Source organism: Littorina saxatilis, linkage group LG3 (genome assembly GCF_037325665.1).
Source record: "Littorina saxatilis isolate snail1 linkage group LG3, US_GU_Lsax_2.0, whole genome shotgun sequence".
NCBI classification, from domain to species: Eukaryota; Metazoa; Mollusca; class Gastropoda; order Littorinimorpha; family Littorinidae; genus Littorina; species Littorina saxatilis.
Genome location: NC_090247.1, coordinates 60937361 through 60957093, shown reverse-complemented (window position 1 = coordinate 60957093; position 19733 = coordinate 60937361). Strand labels below are relative to the sequence as shown.

Here is a 19733-nt window from a genome sequence, read left to right as displayed (position 1 = left end):
TGTCTTTTCATTCAAAATAACCCTTTCAATCAGTATTTCTTGTTTATCCCCACCTTTTCAATCCTCAGGAAGTATTTGTTCCACCTTTTTCTTCCGGAAAGTGTATTTTTACATTGAATTTTCTTCATGCAGAATGTACGCTGACTTGTTTGTCACAACATTGGTCTTGGTTTGTTTGAAATGGTAGCATGTATAATTAAGTAATAGTTTTGGTTGTGACGTGATCCGTTTGACTGTGATACCAAAGTAGGCAAACAGTATGCAGTTTAAATCTTTTAGAAACATCTTGTAATATACTATTTTAATAATTATGAGCTACAATTTTTGTGAAAGGATGATCACTATAAGTTCATTATTGCGTTGTTTAATTAGATTATGGTAGAGAAATAAATTCTTCTTGTCATGCATACTTATTTTTATTACGAGACAACAACCATGCAACACAAAAACCACCCTTGGCATCACAAATGACATTCTATCCCAATCACTATCCTACCACTGATCCTCCAGTTGTGGTCTCACACATAACCTTTTTTCAACTGGGCGATCGCAGTTAGGATACCAATCCAAATAACCGTTACAGTTATGCTGGGCCAATTATACTTTGTCAATGTAATTACAAAAGTGATGATCAGCAATTCGCTCTACTATGCCAAGGGAGGTAAGTTGAAGACACAAGAGGTATGAACAGTTCAATTCACATTTATTCATGTTTTCCACATGTTGCAATCTTTGTATTATACATATTTGGCATATGAATGGGCACGGATAGGTAGCAGATAGACATGGTTAAAGTGAACACTATTAGCAACCCCTTCCCCCCCAGTTAGCTGGCCCCAGATTGACTGACCAGCAACAGGTCTTTCTGACCATCCTAGCACTACCTCAGCTAGCATGTGGGTGATGTAAACCAACCCAGTGCTTTCTTTAGGCATACATGCTGCTGCTTTTGTAAGTGCGCTGCTCCCAGCTCCTCACAGAGGAATTCTAGGCTTTCAGGCTATCTGGAGGTGACAGGACCCCGAACCGCACCACATCCCGTGGCTTGTTAGGGCTCACACTGGGGTCCTGCAGTACAGCTACGAAAAGCTCTAAAAAGGTTACATTTTCACTAGAAATTACATGTTTTAAAACTTTAACAAACTGAAATAGACAGACATGTAAAGTGTTCCCCTTTTCCATGCCTATCTTCCGCCATTCGTGCCGAGCAGACAACATACACACACGCGCGCACGCAAAAAACATGATGATACGCTAAAGGACGACAAATTATACATTTCTACAACACGTGTTAAAGCAATTAAGTAAATATTACCACCAAGACAAGACAAAGGGGATGGTGGGTGGGCTTTTTCATTCAAACTATGCATATTTATCCAAATGAGTGTTAAACTAAGTACGCGACTATTACACATTACTACATGACAAAGGGGATGGAGGGTGGGCTTTTTCCTTGTAGCAACTTCGTTTAGCGTTGTTCTCTGTGTAGACTCAGGATCAGAAGAGGCTAAAGCTAGACTCTTCCCACGTGACACTGAGTCTGCATACAACTGAACCGTTTAGGGATAAGTGTGTTCTTTAGCCTCCATCGAATGTTAGGCTAAAAGATGGTTGTAGCTCGTCATAAAATCATTTATGGCAGAAGCCGAAATGTATTTATTACGAGACAACAACCATGCAACACAAAAACCACCCTTGGCATCACAAATGACATTCTATCCCAATCACTATCCTACCACTGATCCTCCAGTTGTGGTCTCACACATAACCTTTTTTCAACTGGGCGATCGCAGTTAGGATACCAATCCAAATAACCGTTACAGTTATGCTGGGCCAATTATACTTTGTCAATGTAATTACAAAAGTGATGATCAGCAATTCGCTCTACTATGCCAAGGGAGGTAAGTTGAAGACACAAGAGGTATGAACAGTTCAATTCACATTTATTCATGTTTTCCACATGTTGCAATCTTTGTATTATACATATTTGGCATATGAATGGGCACGGATAGGTAGCAGATAGACATGGTTAAAGTGAACACTATTAGCAACCCCTTCCCCCCCAGTTAGCTGGCCCCAGATTGACTGACCAGCAACAGGTCTTTCTGACCATCCTAGCACTACCTCAGCTAGCATGTGGGTGATGTAAACCAACCCAGTGCTTTCTTTAGGCATACATGCTGCTGCTTTTGTAAGTGCGCTGCTCCCAGCTCCTCACAGAGGAATTCTAGGCTTTCAGGCTATCTGGAGGTGACAGGACCCCGAACCGCACCACATCCCGTGGCTTGTTAGGGCTCACACTGGGGTCCTGCAGTACAGCTACGAAAAGCTCTAAAAAGGTTACATTTTCACTAGAAATTACATGTTTTAAAACTTTAACAAACTGAAATAGACAGACATGTAAAGTGTTCCCCTTTTCCATGCCTATCTTCCGCCACCAAACAGCTATTCTATAGATGTTTTTCGCCAATCCGTACCCATTCCAGCCCCCTTTTAGCCTAAAATCATAGCTGTTAATTGCAGTTCAAAGTCAGCTTTGAACTGGTCCAGCCCCTTGGTGCTCAAATGCACCCCATCTTCGGCAAGGTAGCTGTGGTCAAAATTTGGGTGGTAAACAATCCGTCCCTTTTCTTTCTCTTGCATAATGCGGCCTCTCGCCTTTCGGTTTAATTTTTTTTTTTTTTTTTTTTTTTTTTTTTTTTTTTTGGCGGGAATTTTCTCCCCCGTTGGAAAAGCTTTCATGTCTCCACGAATTTCGCGGGAGCATGTCCGACCAGACAACGGTCGCCTTCGGGCAAAAAGCCCTAACAAAGCATACCAGTTCATCGAGTTCCTCACGCCAGTGCTTCTGGTCAACCCGGCACACGTCGTTCCCTCCGACATGGAGTACCACATAGCTCGGTGAGGGGGCGTCCTCCAGTGCTTCAATCAGCTTGGCCCGAGCCCGGGGAAACCCAAGGCCGGACTTCCCAGCCCACACCACCGGCAGCGGTAGCTGAAGCCCAGTGCCTTTTGTACTGCAGAACTGCTGCAGCCTGACCACCAGACTTGATCCCAGGATAAGGACTCCTGGAACTACGATAGAGAAGGTGGATTAGGACTAAAACATGAACTCATTTCTATACATGTACCTTTTGTCGTCACTACTTGGAGGTGACCACCTTCCAAAGCAGTAACTCTGAAATATTAAAGAAAAACACAAAGTAAAAAACAAACGCTGCAGCGGTGTGAACCAGCCTCATACAAAACACACAAAATCTTTTGGCGGTGAAAACCTGGCCACTATTCTAAAGCCGAAATGTGTTTATGACAATACCAACAACCATGCAACACAATAAATAAAAACACAAGGCTTGTGATCAGATAAGCATGGTTAGGGGGGTAACTGCTTTATCATGAAATTCAACCCCTCCTTAGGGGGGAAACTGCTTAATCATGAAATTGAATCCCTCCAAAAGCTGGCCCATGTTAGCTGGCAACAACGTGTCTGAGCTCCCGCTGCAAACCTTCATTTACCCCTGAGTCAGCATGGTAGGGGTGTGAAACCATTACCATGTGCTTGCTTTACGGCACCCATGCTGCTGTTTTGCGGGGCTTTGCTACCAGCCCCAGGCTTCAGTCTTCTGGAGGGAGCAGGATCCAGAACCGGCCACGGGGTAGACAACCCCCCGTGGTTACGCTAGCCACATCCCGTGGTTCGCTTGGGCTCACATTGTGGACCCTGCCTAAGTCAGGTAAAATTCACCAAAATACAACAGAATGCAGTGTCCCCCTTTACCATGCTTATCTCCCGCCACATACAGCTATGCAATAGATGTTCCGCCAATCCTTAACACCAATTCAATCCTTGAGTCTCTGAAAAGTGATAGGTTTCCTTTGATCCTGTCGTCTATCCAGCTTAGCCATGCCCTGCAATAACTTCTTCAACAGGAAATGCTCTGTGGGGTCATCCCATCCATTCAGCTTGTGTTTTGCACCAATCCCAGCCAAATAGGTGCGAGCCGTTGTATGGGCCCTTCCCGTTAGTGAGAGATGGGCAGCAAAATGAATAACATGCTGTGACGGTACAGGCCATTCATATGAGTGCCATTCATAGCTGCTGTGGTGGCTGCCCCGATGCGGAATGAGTGGGAGGTGAATCTGTTCACCTCCCAGCCCAGTGCTTTCGCCCCACTTTTCAGAATGGCCTGGAACTGGTAGCGGCTTAGAGGCGCGCCATCAAAATGCTTGAAGAGCAGCCCTGACCCGCTGGGTCTGACTTGTAGATAAGCCTGCATGGCCAATACTGGGCAGGCTTCCGGATGCCTCTCTGCGACGCTCTACTTTGTCTGCGGCAATGGGCAATAGGGGCTCCTAAATCGCAAAAAGTTGATAGCATACTGTCCAACATTGCTTGAGCTTGCTCCTCGAAGCACCACCCCCACGAAATTCATCCAAGTAGTGGATTACATCACAGGAGAAGTTAGCTTGTTTCATGCACCACTCTAGAAAGGTACTAAATTTCTCAAAAAGGGGGGGGCACGAGCTAGAACATCCAAATGGCAGTGCCTTGTCAACAAAGAACATGCCTTCGACCAACATGCCCATCAATCCAAAATCTAAAGGGTGTAAAGGAAGGAGTCTGAATGCAGACTTGATATCCATTCATACATGTTACTGCATGAAAAGTTGTGTATTGTACGGCGCATAGCTTAGCTGATATACCTCCGTTAACCGAACTATCCTCATGAGGTTATGAAAGATCAAATATCAGTCTGTGTTCTCCTGGTGTAAACTTCCACCAACCCCACAGGGGAGACAATCAAGTCTTTCATGCTTTCTTTCTCCCTGATATGGTATCCTAAAGCCCTGGCTAAAATCCTTCCCTAAGAACCTGAGCATCAGCTTGATTGGGGTACTGTTCTAATGTATGAACTAACTTCACCAGGCAGATGGGCGAGGTGGCTAAGCCATCTAAGCCCTGGCTTGGAGGGGTGTCAACCGCCTCGCAGCTACTTTTGTCCGTTACCAAAGTGAAAGGGCTGCCCAGAGCCTGATTCTCCCTTTTCAGCGCTTTGCCCCTGCTGACTTGCTACAACCAGCTCTAAAATGTTCTATTACGCCCACATAATGCCTCATATAAACTTCGCATCGACACTTTGGGATAACTGCGGTGATGTTCATTTAAAGAGACTCAATTCCCTGCATCGCCGAGCTGCAAAACTTATTCTGCATGGTTTGAATAGGTCCACGGATGATAAACTAAAGCTCTTGAATTTCCTCCCCTTGAAAGATCAGTTGACGTTAAACGAGACTGTGTACATGTATAAAATTCTAAATGACGACTGTCCTAAATATTTGCAATCACATTTCAAACATGCCTAAAGGGGTATGGGTCCCAAAAATTCGTCCCTCCTATACCTCGCATAGACCTCTACAAATCGAGCTTAGCCTTCTCGGGAGCGTTTCTCTGGAACTCCTTCCCCCAACAGATAAGAAATGCAACTTCAGTGAAAATGTTTAAGAGACAGTCACGTTCACACATCATTCGTGAATGAAATGTCTTGTTCGATTGTTATTTTGTTAAACATTTTGCACTAGTGTTGACGGATGTGTAGCTGATCGGAGCAACTTTATTCCCAATGAAAGGCATAACTATGTCAATGTAATTTTGTGTTCTCCTTATGTAATTCCTTAAATGCACATTGTGTTGCATTCCATACAATGTATTTCTGTATTTTATATGATTGAATTCATATTTGTAATGTGCGTCTGTCTTTATATAAATAAATAAATCCCTGCGCCTTGAATATGTGCGCAATATAAATTGCATAAAATAAAAATTAAAAATTAAAATAAATCCCTGCGCTTAGAACTGTACCCACGGAATACGCGCGATATAAGCCTCATATTGATTGATTGATATGTGTTGTATAAAGGACAGGTTGGAAGAATAGGCTTTGCCTAAAACCTTTATCCTTTTGTAATAAAGTTCTGAGCCTGAGTCTAACGCCCTAATCCTGGCTTCAAATTTTTGTCTAGCCTGATTGGCCGCCACCTCTAGGGATTTTAACCTGTTAACGAAGCCCGCATCAGTACCTTGCTGTTGTTGAGGTTCTTGTCTGCTGGCGTGCTCCGCCTCTTCAAACCAGGCCCCCTGGCTGTCACTGTCACTGCTGGGCACGTGGGAAGACGCAGCTGCGGTCCCTGTCCGGCGCTGTATTTTGTTCTCAGCCTCCCTCGGCCTAGGCAGCTCCTCCTGTGGCCTTGTCGGTCTCTTCCCCTGGGTTGCTCTAGGAGGTCGGCCTCCCGAACATGTTGTTACCTGATCAACTAAGTAACTGTTACACAATTAGTATATTATTATTAACATTGTTATCAGTTGTTGCCCTGCATACTCGGCTTGCTTGTTATTCCTGCTGTTGGGTGAACTTCTAATTTTTGTTAGTGCTACTGCTACGCCACTAGTATTGCTAACATTTGCACTCCAAAGCTAGTGATTCAACACCAAATAAACAAAGGGAAGTAATCGCTCTTTATGCATGCATACGCATGTTATGGGGTAAGCGAGAGTAACGGAACCTTATCCCGGCACCTGAGAGAATCACAAGCATTGAAATGAACAAGCTACTTTCATCCTCAATGAATATTCGATGGAATTGATTACTTCCGAATTTCTCGTTCGAACTTGGGCAGGTAAGCTTGTTAGCTTTGGGGTGAAACTCGCCACTCTAAAAGCAACCCGATTCCACTGCTTGTTCAAAGTAGGTCGCATGACTCATCACGCGCGTGCACAGTGTAAACTCATGCTGCTGGAAGCTTACTGCTATTTTTAGCTCGTTACGACATTCACTGATTCAGGAGGAATAAGTTCGAAAACGTTGCCCGACGGCAGCACTGTCCCCAACTAAAGGTAGCAGATTAAAGAGTTCCTCTAGTGTAGCGATAGGCGATATCCTCCAGCGCAAAATCCCTTCCAGCGCTGTGGCTGTTAATTGTTAGTGCCAGCCCCCGTTCTGCCATCCCGGGAACAAAGGAAACCGGTCTTCTGTCGACCCACGCTTCCGATCGATTAAGTTAAAGTCATTAATCTACTGACAAAATTCACGATTCTTTCACCTAATAAACTTAAGACTACTAAAGATAAAAGAGAGTAAAATTGAAACCCTGATCGTCGCTTGCGGATGCTTGGTCGTCTTTTTTCTTTTTCCTTGTAGCAACTTCGTTTAGCGTTGTTCTCTGTGTAGACTCAGGATCAGAAGAGGCTAAAGCTAGACTCTTCCCACGTGACACTGAGTCTGCATACAACTGAACCGTTTAGGGATAAGTGTGTTCTTTAGCCTCCATCGAATGTTAGGCTAAAAGATGGTTGTAGCTCGTCATAAAATCATTTATGGCAGAAGCCGAAATGTATTTGTTTGCTGATTTTTTTTTAAACTGTGATTGCATGACACAAACCCCTGTAATTTCTGAATATGTTAATGACGTGAATCAGTTTGTTTTTGTGTGATCTAAATTCTATGAAAAAAAGACTCAATATTTTCCTTTTCAACAAAATATGGACTTTTGGATTTTGAATTTCTTGGTTATTCAGAATTGTTTGATATAATACATTTAAAACATATTTATGCTGTTGTAGGTTAGTAAAAAGACTTAAAACTGAAAACAACTCTTGGAAAAGGAATATATGAATGTTGTATAGTACATGGTCTATACTGAATTACATTTACATATAACTTTTTTGTTTACTTTTTTGTTTAGCCGGTTTAATTCTTCCATATTTTGTTTCCACCGTCTCAAAAATAATATTTGCAGTTTAGTTGTTGCTTTTGCTTAATTTTTTATTTTTGTAACCTGAATACCTTGCTTTAATTCTGACCTAAAGTAAAAGTGATAATTGTGTAAGTACTCCTGTGAATATCTCCATTTTTCTGGAATGCTGTTACAAGAAGACTTATAGTTAAGTGACCTTTATGCTGACAATATCACATTTTTCAGCATGATTTTTTTTAATGTCAGTGCATGTATGATATCTTTCCGTATCTATTTGTCAGTATTACTTCGCATACACTTCATAGCAAGTAGTCTAGCTGTGACTGTGATGGATTAAAAGTTCCCTTGCTTGAGATAATCATCTTAACTGTAGGCGTCTATAGGAGATAACTTGCTTCGTATATAGGTTTAGAACTCATTGTCTTGATTGTACTATGACTTACTGTCAGTAGATGAATTAAAGTAACTTGAATCAGCTAGAGTGTAACGTTGTGTGTGTGTGTGTGTTTGTGCATGTGTGTGTGTGTGTGTGTGTGCCTGCATGCTTGCATTTATATGTTTGTGTGTGTGTGTGTATTTGCTTGCTAAATGTATGCATGTGTGGGTGTTTTTGTGCGTGTTGCAAGATTGTATATTAATAATGTGTGTGTGTGTGTATGTGTGTGTTTACAAGGTAAGTCAGAGATATAGATAAAATAACAATATTCACACAAGCTCAGCGTGAGTGTTGAAAATATACTTGAGGCAAGCTCGATCAGAACGCTGGAAGCAAACAGATTATTTTATACATGTACTGTATCCTAGCTCGGTTGTGAATATGTAAGACAGGCTGCGTATTCTTTGTGAACTTAAGTGTTCAAAAAGCTTGATGCCAGTACACCATATGGTAAGAGAAGCAACGTAGGGTAAAAATACATTTTATCGGAAGTTGCATGCGCAATGGCTCAAACTCGAGTCATGTTTTGTTTAAGCATGGAATTCCTGTGTCAAACTTTATTATTATTTTTTATTTTTTATTTCGTTGTTGTTGAGGTTGGCAAAAGAAAAAAAAAAATCATGGACGATAAATCATAATTATACAACTACATTTCCTTTTCCTGTACATTTATATAGTTATAAATATTTTAAACACATTCTCTGTCTTTATTTGCTTGTATAAATTGTTGTTTGTTGTTACAGCATAAAACACAGTAGCATCGCATCACAAGCTAACAACAACAAAAACGACAAATTTGAAGATAAATCGATGAAATCTGTCAATAAGTCAATAAATAAATAAAAGCTGAGCGCATCAAGGGGGACAACCGACCAAATACGAGAAGATTCAACAAGGGGAAAAACTTTTCTGCAATTAATTCAACTTCCGGTTTGTGGTTGTGAAATCGAAGGTTCGTCTGCACATGTGTTTTTGAGAGTTTCTTTAGTCAAATATTCTTTTAATGGAACATAATTAGTTCCATTTCCACACAGAGTAACTGTACAGACAATCTGTCATTGGTTGAAACCAATAAACTGCTCAGCAGAGGTAGAAGATTGCCGAAGAAACTCGTTTCTTCGTTACCTTTGTTTCGACCTGGGAGATCTTATTTTACTTACCACACCTTTCTTTTTGTGTGCTGCTAAATGATGGATCTTGTTTAGCACTTTACGAAGTGATAGGTACACTTTTGAATTACAGAAAATGCAAACTTATGATAGGGGTCTTACATCTGGATACAGGTTTTACAATTATTTTGCACCAATCATAATGTTGCCTTCGTGAGCAAACTGTTTGTTGTCATTTGAACTTGTCCTACGTTCAATGGGGCTGAAGGGGTCTATGTCGACCTAAAGTGGGTGGATTTCCTGTGGGCGTTTTTCCTGTATACAGGGAATACACAGGGTGCATTCCCTGTGGGAAAGTATACCGCTCAATCTCACGCTAAGCTCATGACTGCCGTACAGGGGAAACGTCTACAGGAAATCCACCCAATTTTGGTTGACATAGATATACCCCTTCTGCTTCACTGGGGGATCTGTGCAATCAAAATTTATTTATTTATTCCTTTCTCTGTTTCTTTTTCTATTTACTTATTTGGCTGTTTCTTGTTCTTCACTCACTTTGACTTTGAGCCTGTTTCTTAATCACAGAAGCTTGCTTGCGACGAACTATATAGTGCTAAAACTGCTATATATATTGTTCTTCACTAATACATGTATAATACTCTCTTTTATCTCCAGAAGTTCCAATGATTGACAGTTGACACCGTTTTGGTGTGTGGAAGCTATTATTCTGGTTATTACACAAAAATGGCCGACGCCAGCAGTGGTACAGACGAACGTCTGAAATTCATCCAGACTGAGCTTGTGGAGGTGAAGAAGAAAGTTCCAGAAATACCTGACACTCGTCTAATTGCTGCTGTTGTGGATCTGATCAAGGTGGAGATTAAGTAAGTCAGAAATGGTGTCCTGACATTCAATCTTCATACTGACCCAGTGTATGTTACAATAAGTTTGCTTTCTGTGTGAATTACAAATAAAACTACAGTGGAACCCCCCCTTTTAAGACCTCCTAAAAATCATGTCTTATAAGCAGGGTTCGTACAGGTCATGGAAAACCTGGAAAGTCATGGAATTTGATTTTTAATTTTCCAGGCCTGGAAAGTCATGGAATTTCAATTCAAGTCATGGAAAGTCATGGAATTTAACAAAAATAAGAAAGAAAAAAAATTAACCTTTAGCACGCCAGCGGCGATTTTCGTTGCCCAGCCATCCCCCCCCCCCCCCCCCCCCCCCCCCCCCCCCCCTTTGCCAGCCAGTAGCGATTTGCGTCGCCAGCAGAAGGCTTGTTCGTATGACCAACTTCTCGTTCGTGTTTGCATACGAGAATAACGGTATTTTTAAGGGCACTTGAGCCAAAGCGAGGCTCACTTCCTTCCGTTATCTCATCGTGTCGTCTGTGCTGCATTTGAGTCGGTTTCGTCGAAGTTTTCTGCTTTTGTTTTTGCATCAATAAAGTACTTTAGCGCTTCGACAAGCAAGATGGAGGATGATGAGTTTGAAACTTTCTTTCGAGTTGTTTCTTGACAACAAAAAGTATGCGGAATTGGAACGAATTACCGAGGAAGATCTTCGCCGCAATGAACTGTGTATCGCGGTGAAAAAAATGACAGTTCGTCAAGTCACAGTGACGGTTACGAAACGGAATTTACGAAAGTGCAGATGGATACAAACAGTGGCTGGTCGGACCAGTTTAGTGAAATGACAGGACCCGCAAACATTACCGATAATCTGACTGCGTAGCAAATGCTTGACTTGCTTGTCGAAGAGACACTGCGTAGAAACTGACTCAAACTCAGTGCAAAGCAAGCCAGTGTCAAAACTGGCAGTGACAAGACGTAACAAGTTTGCGTGTTCGGAAATGGCGACCTGTGGATCTAGTCATGGAAAATGTTATTGAGGCTCATGGAAAAGTCATGGAATTTTGTTTCTAAAAACCAGTGGGGACCCTGTATAAGGGATGATAAGTCTTCCAATGGGGGTAAATTTACAGAGGTTATGATTATGAACAGAATGTCTGAGAAAACAGGGTCTTAAACGGGAGGGAGTCCTACATTGGGGGGGGGGGGGGGGGGGGTTCTTAAAAGGAGGGTGCCACTGTACTGATTTTCAAAACCTTCATACTTTAGTGTATGTTAGAATAACTTCGCTTTCTCTGTGAATTACAACTAGTATGACTATGAGCTTGTCCTTTCTGAATGTGATAGCTTTTCCAGTTCTGAGGGTTCAGGGTACACTTTTTTGGGTGAATGCAATTTATGACAAGATTATCAAGCTCTCCCTTACAGTTGATTACATTTTTGTCTTTGAGCATGAATCACTCCCATAGTAAAACCTTAATTATACCAGACAGACTTTGAGTAAAGGGAAAAAGTTGCCAAATATGTGTAGATATGTAAACAATTAGGAGAAAGACACATGATTATTGTGGCAATCCAGGTTCTTCCATTTGGCTTTTACGGACACTGTGATCCTTTACAAAAGACCGACCTCTGATCTTCTTCTGCGTTCGTGGGCTGAAACTCCCACGTACACTCGTGTTTTTTGCACGAGTGGAATTTTACGTGTATGACCGTTTTTTTACCCCGCCATTTAGGCAGCCATACGCCGTTTTCGGAGGAAGCATGCTGGGTATTTTCGTGTTTCTATAACATACCGAACTCTGACATGGATTACAGGATCTTTTTCGTGCGCACTTGGTCTTGTGCTTGCGTGTACACACGGGGGGGTGTTCGGACACCGAGGAGAGTCTGCACACACAGTTGACTGAGAAATAAATCTCTCGCCGAACGTGGGGACGAACTCACGCTGACAGCGGCCAACTGGATACAAATCCAGCGCGCTACCGACTGAGCTACATCCCCGCCCACACCGACCTCTGATTGTAACATCCATTAATGCCAACAAAAACTTTGAACACAAACACTTTTGAATGGCGAGTATAGGGTCTATTCCACCCACACGCCTCACCCTTCACCCCCTCGTCCTACTCACCCCCCCCCTCCCCCCAACAAGAAAAGGAGCAACATTAACAGACTCATTATTGATTCAAGGCTTTCTTTTTTTTCTCAAATCAATCAGAAATCTTAAAACAAATTTTTGAAGATGAAAGTCGCTTATGTTCATTTCAATGCTTGTTATTCTCTCAGGAGACTGGTTCCGTATAACGCTTGCTTACTCTATTACACATGTCGTATGCAAATACCCGTGTGACTTGGAATAATAGGTCGTGAAAAGTAGGATATGCGCTGAAATGGCTGCGATCTGCTGGCCGATGTGAATGCGTGATGTATTGTGTAAAAAAAATTCCATCTCACACGGCATAAATAAATCCCTGCGCCTTGAATATGTGCGCGATATAAATTGCATAAAATAAAATAAAAAATAAAAAAATAAATCCCTGCGCTTGGAACTGTACCCACGGAATACGCGCGATATAAGCCTCATATTGATTGATTTAGAGCGCTTACTTCCCTTTGGTTATTTGATCAATCAGGTATGTTTATAAAATATGTTCTTTCTTTTTGATATGTCCTATAATAGTAGTTATAACTTCCTTCTGAACTTAATTGTCTTCAGGAAAACGGATCACAAGCAGGTTAACATCACCTGCCTGTTTCCGATGAAGTACCCCCATGAACCACTGGTGGTGGAGCTGGGCAGTAAGACTCTGGCCTTCAAACTACTCATGGGGCTCATGAGCGTGTGTGAAGCAGAGACCAAGAAACTTCTGGGCAAGCCACAGGTAGGATTTGCTGGACTGCAGAATGTTCAGGGTTTTGACTATATTTTAAGAAGGTTTTTGTCTGTGTCGTGTGTGCAAAAGCTTCAATACACACACACACACAGCTATTGTGATTATGTTTTGGGTAGGAAAGGTGTTGTCCCTTTTTTTCAGAGAGAATATTGCTATTGAAATTGCTTGGTGTCGTTTAAAAAAAATTGGTAACCAGCTTACACGCAGAAGGAGAGAGAGCATGCATGTGTACTGGTGAACATACGCCGGTTTAACAGGCAAAGAGAATTGAATACATTTTTTTTAATACTTATCTTATTCCTGTATTGATAATTTTATTAACTGAAAAATCATTGTATGCTGCAGAAAGATGGAAATATTATATATATATCAACTACCGGAGTCCTTTACAATTCTTGGTATCAAACTTCTTGCTTGGACTGCATGGTAATACATGTACTAAAAATTGGGTGAGTTAAGAAATGAAACAGTCAACTGCCTATCTGCCTATGTTTAAAAAATAGTTTTATGCATAATGTACAGATGAGAACCATCATTGTGTTGTGCACGCATGTGTGTGTGTTTGTGATAATGTATTAAATCAGGCCTGGGAATGATACACCTTGCGTCGTAAATACGACGAAGTCCTTTTCTAATTGTGTAAGAAAAGAGCCTCCGTGTGCCCTTAAAAAATGCTTAAAAGGTAAAAAAATTCCCGTCAGTGCGCCCAAACCACTTTTACTCATTCCCAGGCCTGATTAAATGTGTGTGTGTTTGTGATAAATCATTATAGTGCAATGTGTTATTCATTGATAATGATATGTGCGTGATTGCACTGTTAATAATGATATGTTATTGTGTTTTTGCCCTATGCTCCACAGGGAGTCTACAGGAATAAGTCAAGTATTGTGTTTTTTCCCTAATGATTGTGCAGCGCTTTGAGCAGGGTTTAACGCTGGATACTCGCGCTTTATAAATAGTATGCATTATTATTATTATCAATATCATGTCATCAGCTGACAAAGTTTTCTTTTTGATTCAGGTGGTACACATGATGAACTTCATCAACACTTTTCTGGATGAAAATCCCCTTTGTGTATGCAGCGAAGAAATTGCCTTCATCAAAAAAAATCTCCTCACACCCGAAGACGATATTAAGTTAAAACAGAAGTCATCCCAGATTGTTTTGAAATTTCGACAGCAAAACTATTTCATGAACATTGTCGTCAATGTGCCAGAAACTTATCCTTTAAAGCAAATCACGTAAGTATAGTGTTGCTTTGTTAAGATTTAAATTGTTTGCAAATGAGAAAGTGTCTCCTTGGTTTTACAATGGAAATCATGCATTCTAAGCTTAAAAGTGAAAGTGAAAGCACAAGCATAAAACTTTTGTTTTAGAAATAACCCTTGTTTTATGTGTTGAATGTTTATATATTTAGCTTACAAGGAAAATAATGCTGCTACTAAATAATTCGTAATTAGACTCAGTTTATTTTAAAAATCACAAATAGATTTTCTATTACAAGAGAAACAATATAATAGATGAATTCGGAAAAGATATCTTTTATGCGCCCTAGGAACCAGTGGAGGCATGCCATTGTCAGAACGGAAAATACGGTGACCTCTCGATATTATGCAATTTTCATTTTAAAACGTGTAGATTGGAGTTCATTATTTACTGTAGTGCAAAAAACATATGTCTCCACTGGTAATAGACGATTTTCGGAAATAACTCTTTATGGGATGAGAAAGAGTGAATACTCTTGCTTTTTCTCTGACAACTAAAGTCACACATGCTCCTGTCCATGTGTTTCCGACACATCCCTCGCTAGTGACTGGCCAATCCAATGTTTGTCCGAGTAAAAATCAAGGGTATTAACTCTTTCACAACCCATACAAACCTGACAGTTATTTTCAGAATTTGTCTATTCCCACTTTGCCTCAAAAAGAAATACAACTCTTTCACAGGCCATTAAAGCCAACACAAGAGTTATTTCCGAGAAGAAGAAAAAAGTGAAACATTTTCTAATTGACTTCTTTGCGTTGGTTATGCACATTCAGACGCATCAATAAATCTGATCAAGTTTACAGAATGCTATTCAAAGCAACAAGGACATGTGTATTCATGTGTGATATCTAATTTATTTTATGTGTTTATTACAGGGTAGAGATAACAGAACATAACTTGCCCGAGTTTCTCAAAGTCAACTTCCAGGCCCAGTCCATTGAAATAGCCCGTCGATGCGTGCAGCCTCCTCTTAGAAAGAAACCCAAGTAAGTCAACTGCAGCTTGTGTCATCTTGCTTTCCTTCCCCCATTCTCTATTCCAAGATCCCCCCCCCCAGACAGACAAACACTCATGAAACAGATAATGAGCTTGTCTGAAGATCGTGTGGCTACCCGCTTGCAAAATGTTGGCGAAGTGATTCGAAGTAATTTACTTTAGGCAGAAATCTTTCATCAACCAGAACGGAACTTTATTTTGCAGGGACCCTCCTTTTGTGCCTAAGGCGTCGATACGTCCAGTGTGCGAGTACCTTATCCGGGACTGCTTGAAGCGCTATCCTCTCGAGTCATGTCCGCTTTGCAAGAAGCAGATTCTGCCTGCCGATCCTACAGTAAGAAGTCATATCTGTGTTAAAAATAATCTGACTGTCCTGATTATTCACCGCTGACACAAAGCTGTTGTTGTTGTAGTTGTTCGTCTGCCTGTTTGACCGTACATTTGTCTGTCCAATTGTGTGTGTGTGAGTGTGTGTGTGTGTGTGTGTGTGTGTGTGTGTGCATCTGTGTGTGTGTGTGTGTGTGTGCATCTGTGTGTGTGTGTGTGTGTGTGTGTTTCTGGCTGTGTCTGTCTGGCTGTGTCTGTCTGGCTGTCTAATTCTCTGTGTGGGTATGCATGTGTGTGAGTGTGCGTGTGTGTGTGGTACACTAATGCAATAAAGTGAGCGTTCTTAGTATAACGAATAGGAACCATGGCAATCATCAAAGAAGAGAGTAAAGAGAGGCACATAACATTACATCCGTGTGTCTTAAAAAAGATAACTTTTCATATACACTGAACTCCAAAAGAAACGCAAGTTGAAATTTAAAGAAATTTAATCTCATTCTTTGGCATTTCATTTTGACGAGATCGAATCGAACGAATTTCACGAAAATTGGCACAAAGCATCTTGGGGCAATGTTCTTTGATTGTCACTGACAAAAACACGTTACCGAAAGAAAGTTCTCACCGCCAGGCTCAGTAACGCGTGTGTCCCCCATTGGCGTTGACAAGGGCCTGACATCTCATGGAGCGCACCAGGCGGTTGACAGTGGCCATGTTGATGGTGGTCCAGATTTGCCTGATGGCCTGCTCCAACTGGGGTGCGGTTGTTGGCCTCGGCTGGAAGGCATTCAGCTCCCTTTGCAAAATTTCCCATAAGTGTTCAATGGGATTCATATCCGGGCTCAGGGAGGGCCAGCGCACTCTGGGCGCTGCACACGTGATTTTCACAGGCTACGTGCAGGACACTATGCTAACTCATGCTCGTGCAGAATTTTCCCCTGAAACCCACCTTTAGTGCATGAATTTTAACAAAACCTTAAATAACTCTTAACTTGCGTTTCTTTTGGAGTTCAGTATATATATATATATATATATATATACCTTTTGTGAGTGAAATCATTTTGATTTCCTCTTGAATATTATTTGAGGTTGATTTGCTTCAGAGCAGCTGGTTTTGCTGATAACAGTTTTCTGCCGTTTTGTGATTTGTATGTTAACACCAATACAGCAATGACTCACTCTGTGGGTTTTTTTTCAGGAGCTAAACAGGGAGGTTGGCATTGAGCGTGTGTACTGCGGTCATCTCTTTCACTTCACATGTCTTGACAAGTACATGAAAACACCCCCATTTGGAGGTATTCACCATTTTGTCTAGCACAGCCTCCCCCGTTCAGTGGAACTGGCGTTTTAAGACCTCAACAAATCTTAGAATATCACGTCATAAAAGGGAGGGAGTCTTAAAATGGGGGCGGGCGCAATGGCGTGGTAGTAAGACGCCGGCCTCCAAAACGGAAGGTCGTGGGTTCGAATCCCGGTCGCTGCCGCCTGGTGGGTTAAGAGTGGAGATTTTTCCGATCTCCCTGGTCAACTTATGTGCTGACCTGCTGGTGCCTTATCCCCCTTTGTGTGTACACGCACGCACAAGACCAAGTGCGCACAGAAAAGATCCTGTAATCCATGTCAGAGTTTGGTGGGTTATAGAAACACGAACATACCCAGCATGCTTCCCCCGAAAGCGGCGTATGGCTGCCTAAATGGCGGGGTAAAAACGGCCATACACGTAAAACTCCTCTCATGCAAAAACACGAGTGTACGTGGGAGTTTCAGCCCACAAACGCAGAAGAAGAAGAAAAATGGGGGCAATTTTACCGAGAGTTTGAACTGAAAGTCTGAAGAAATAGAGGGTCTTAAGAGGGAGGGAGTCTTAAATTGTGTTTTTTTGAAGGGGGGGGGGGGGGGGGGGGGTCCCCCGTACTGCTTGAGGCAGGGTGGTGTGGGTTTGTGCTTATCTGGGAGAAGGATTGTTTTTGGGATGGGGGAGGGGTGCAGTGTGCATTTATGTGTATATAGGGTGGATTTAAGTTTGTTTGTACCTGTTCTGAGAAAGCTGCGCATAGTGACAGCACTGACAATGTTGATATTCACCAACTGTCCAAATCCTTTTTGAGAAGGAAGGAGGGGAGGTCTTAGATTCGTGTGTCTTCAAAAGGGGATTTCACCGTACCGCTTTTTGACTCACATGCGAAGCAAAAGTGAGTCGTATGTACTCACCCGAGTCGTCCGTCCGTCCGTCCCCCCCGTCTGTCCGGACGTCCGTCCGTCCGTAAAACTTTAACGTTGGATATTTCTTGGACACTATTCAGTCTATCAGTACCAAATTTGGCAAGATGGTGTATGATGACAAGGCCCAAAAAAACATACATAGCATCTTGACCTTGCTTCAAGGTCAAGGTCGCAGGGGCCATAAATGTTGTCTAAAAACAGCTATTTTTCACATTTTTCCCATTTTCTCTGAAGTTTTTGAGATTGAATACCTCACCTATATATGATATATAGGGCAAAGTAAGCCCCATCTTTTGATACCAGTTTGGTTTACCTTGCTTCAAGGTCAAGGTCACAGGAGCTCTTCAAAGTTGGATTGTATACATATTTTGAAGTGACCTTGACCCTGAACTATGGAAGATAACTGTTTCAAACTTAACAATTATGTGGGGCACATGTTATGCTTTCATCATGAGACACATTTGGTCACATATGATCAAGGTCAAGGTCACTTTGACCCTTATGAAATGTGACCAAAATAAGGTAGTGAACCACTAAAAGTGACCATATCTCATGGTAGAAAGAGCCAATAAGCACCATTGTACTTCCTATGTCTTGAATTAACAGCTTTGTGTTGCATGACCTTGGATGACCTTGACCTTGGGTCAAGGTCACATGTATTTTGGTAGGAAAAATGTGTAAAGCAGTTCTTAGTGTATGATGTCATTGCTAGGTTTAGTTATTTGACCTTGACGGTCAAGGTCATGTAAAGGTCAAGGTCAAGCATGTGAGTCGTATGGGCTTTGCCCTTCTTGTTTCTTGATGTTTTGAAAGTCGTTTCATGTTTGCTTTTATTTTCTGACAGCCAGCAAGTTCTGTCCCCTGGACAAGAAGCAGATATTCCACCAGAAGTGGCAAGTGTCGGCCCACGTCATGGAGCAGCGCTGGGCGCACAAGCAAGCCAAGGACCGCGAGCTGGAAGAGGTCGTCGACTTTCTCGAATAATCGTTTAACAATCTGGCTGCTATGGCAACACACTAACAGTTCCTAAAGGCTGTCCTTGATTGAGCCGGGAGTTGATTTTGCAAAGACTTTGCGAAGTCTTTTTACTGACAAAATTCAGTGTCACACGCACAGACATGCATACGCTCACGCATAGACGCATGTTTTGAAAATGTTTGCAGCTGTTTGGTTCCGTGTTTAGAACACTGACATATTAGCAATTATGAGCAGTTGCTGTCAAAGTTTTTAAATCCACCTTCCTTCTCCTATGAATATTCATGCCACACCACCACAGATGTCCATGCATGGCTGTCACAGCGGACGCTCCCTTTTAAGACCCTCCGATTTAAGACTTTCCCCGTTTTTTAAGACTTTGTTTTTGTGCATAACCTTTATAAATGTACCCCCATTTTAAGACTCCCTCCTTTTGAAGACCTGGTTTTCTCAGATTTTTGAAGGTCTATAAAGGGAGGTTCTGCTGTAGGAGGACACTCCTATTCCTTGTGAAAATCTGGGTACAGTGGAACCCCCCTTTTAAGACTCCCTCCTTTTTACATTTAGTCAAGTTTTGACTAAATGTTTTAACGTAGGGGGGGAATCGAGACGAGGGTGTGGTGTATGTGTGTGTGTGTGTGTGTGTGTGTGTGTGTGTGTGTGTGTGTGTGTGTGTGTGTCTGTCTGTCTGTCTGTCTGTACGTGTGTGTGTGTAGACCGATTCAGAGTAAACTACTGGGCCGATCCTTATGAAATTTGACATGAGAGTTTCTGGGTATGATATCCCCGGACTTTTTTTTCTCATTTTTTCGATGACGTCATATCCGGCTTTTTGTAAAAGTTGAGGCGGCACTGTCACACCCTCATTTTTCAATTAAATTGATTGAAATTTTGGCAAAG

At 41.9% G+C, this 19733-nt stretch overlaps 1 protein-coding gene and 1 long non-coding RNA gene across 2 annotated transcripts; one reads left to right on the top strand and one right to left on the bottom strand.

The window, feature by feature from the left end:
* Positions 1-686: 686 nt before the first annotated feature.
* On the bottom strand, positions 687-7389 carry LOC138962845 (uncharacterized). The gene is made up of 2 exons (XR_011454617.1): positions 6079-7389; positions 687-3075 (listed from the first exon to the last, which is right to left on the bottom strand). It is a non-coding gene; the product is annotated as an uncharacterized lncRNA (long non-coding RNA).
* A 1703-nt stretch (positions 7390-9092) lies between these two features.
* LOC138962843 (uncharacterized) lies at positions 9093-19522 on the top strand. The gene is made up of 8 exons (XM_070334808.1): positions 9093-9140; positions 9973-10181; positions 12871-13036; positions 14070-14290; positions 15191-15301; positions 15516-15645; positions 16834-16930; positions 18703-19522. The coding sequence occupies exons 2-8, from the start codon at positions 10042-10044 to the stop codon at positions 18840-18842; spliced, it is 1005 nt and encodes a 334-aa protein (XP_070190909.1). The 5' UTR covers positions 9093-9140; positions 9973-10041; the 3' UTR covers positions 18843-19522.
* Positions 19523-19733: the final 211 nt, after the last annotated feature.

Coding starts and splice junctions, on each gene's coding strand:
- LOC138962843 (XM_070334808.1), top strand. CDS start 10,042: ATGGCCGACGCCAGCAGTGGTACAGACGAACGTCTGAAATTCATCCAG. Junction 14,291..15,190: donor TATCCTTTAAAGCAAATCAC/GTAAGTATAGTG, acceptor TGTTTATTACAG/GGTAGAGATAACAGAACATA. Junction 16,931..18,702: donor GAAAACACCCCCATTTGGAG/GTATTCACCATT, acceptor ATTTTCTGACAG/CCAGCAAGTTCTGTCCCCTG.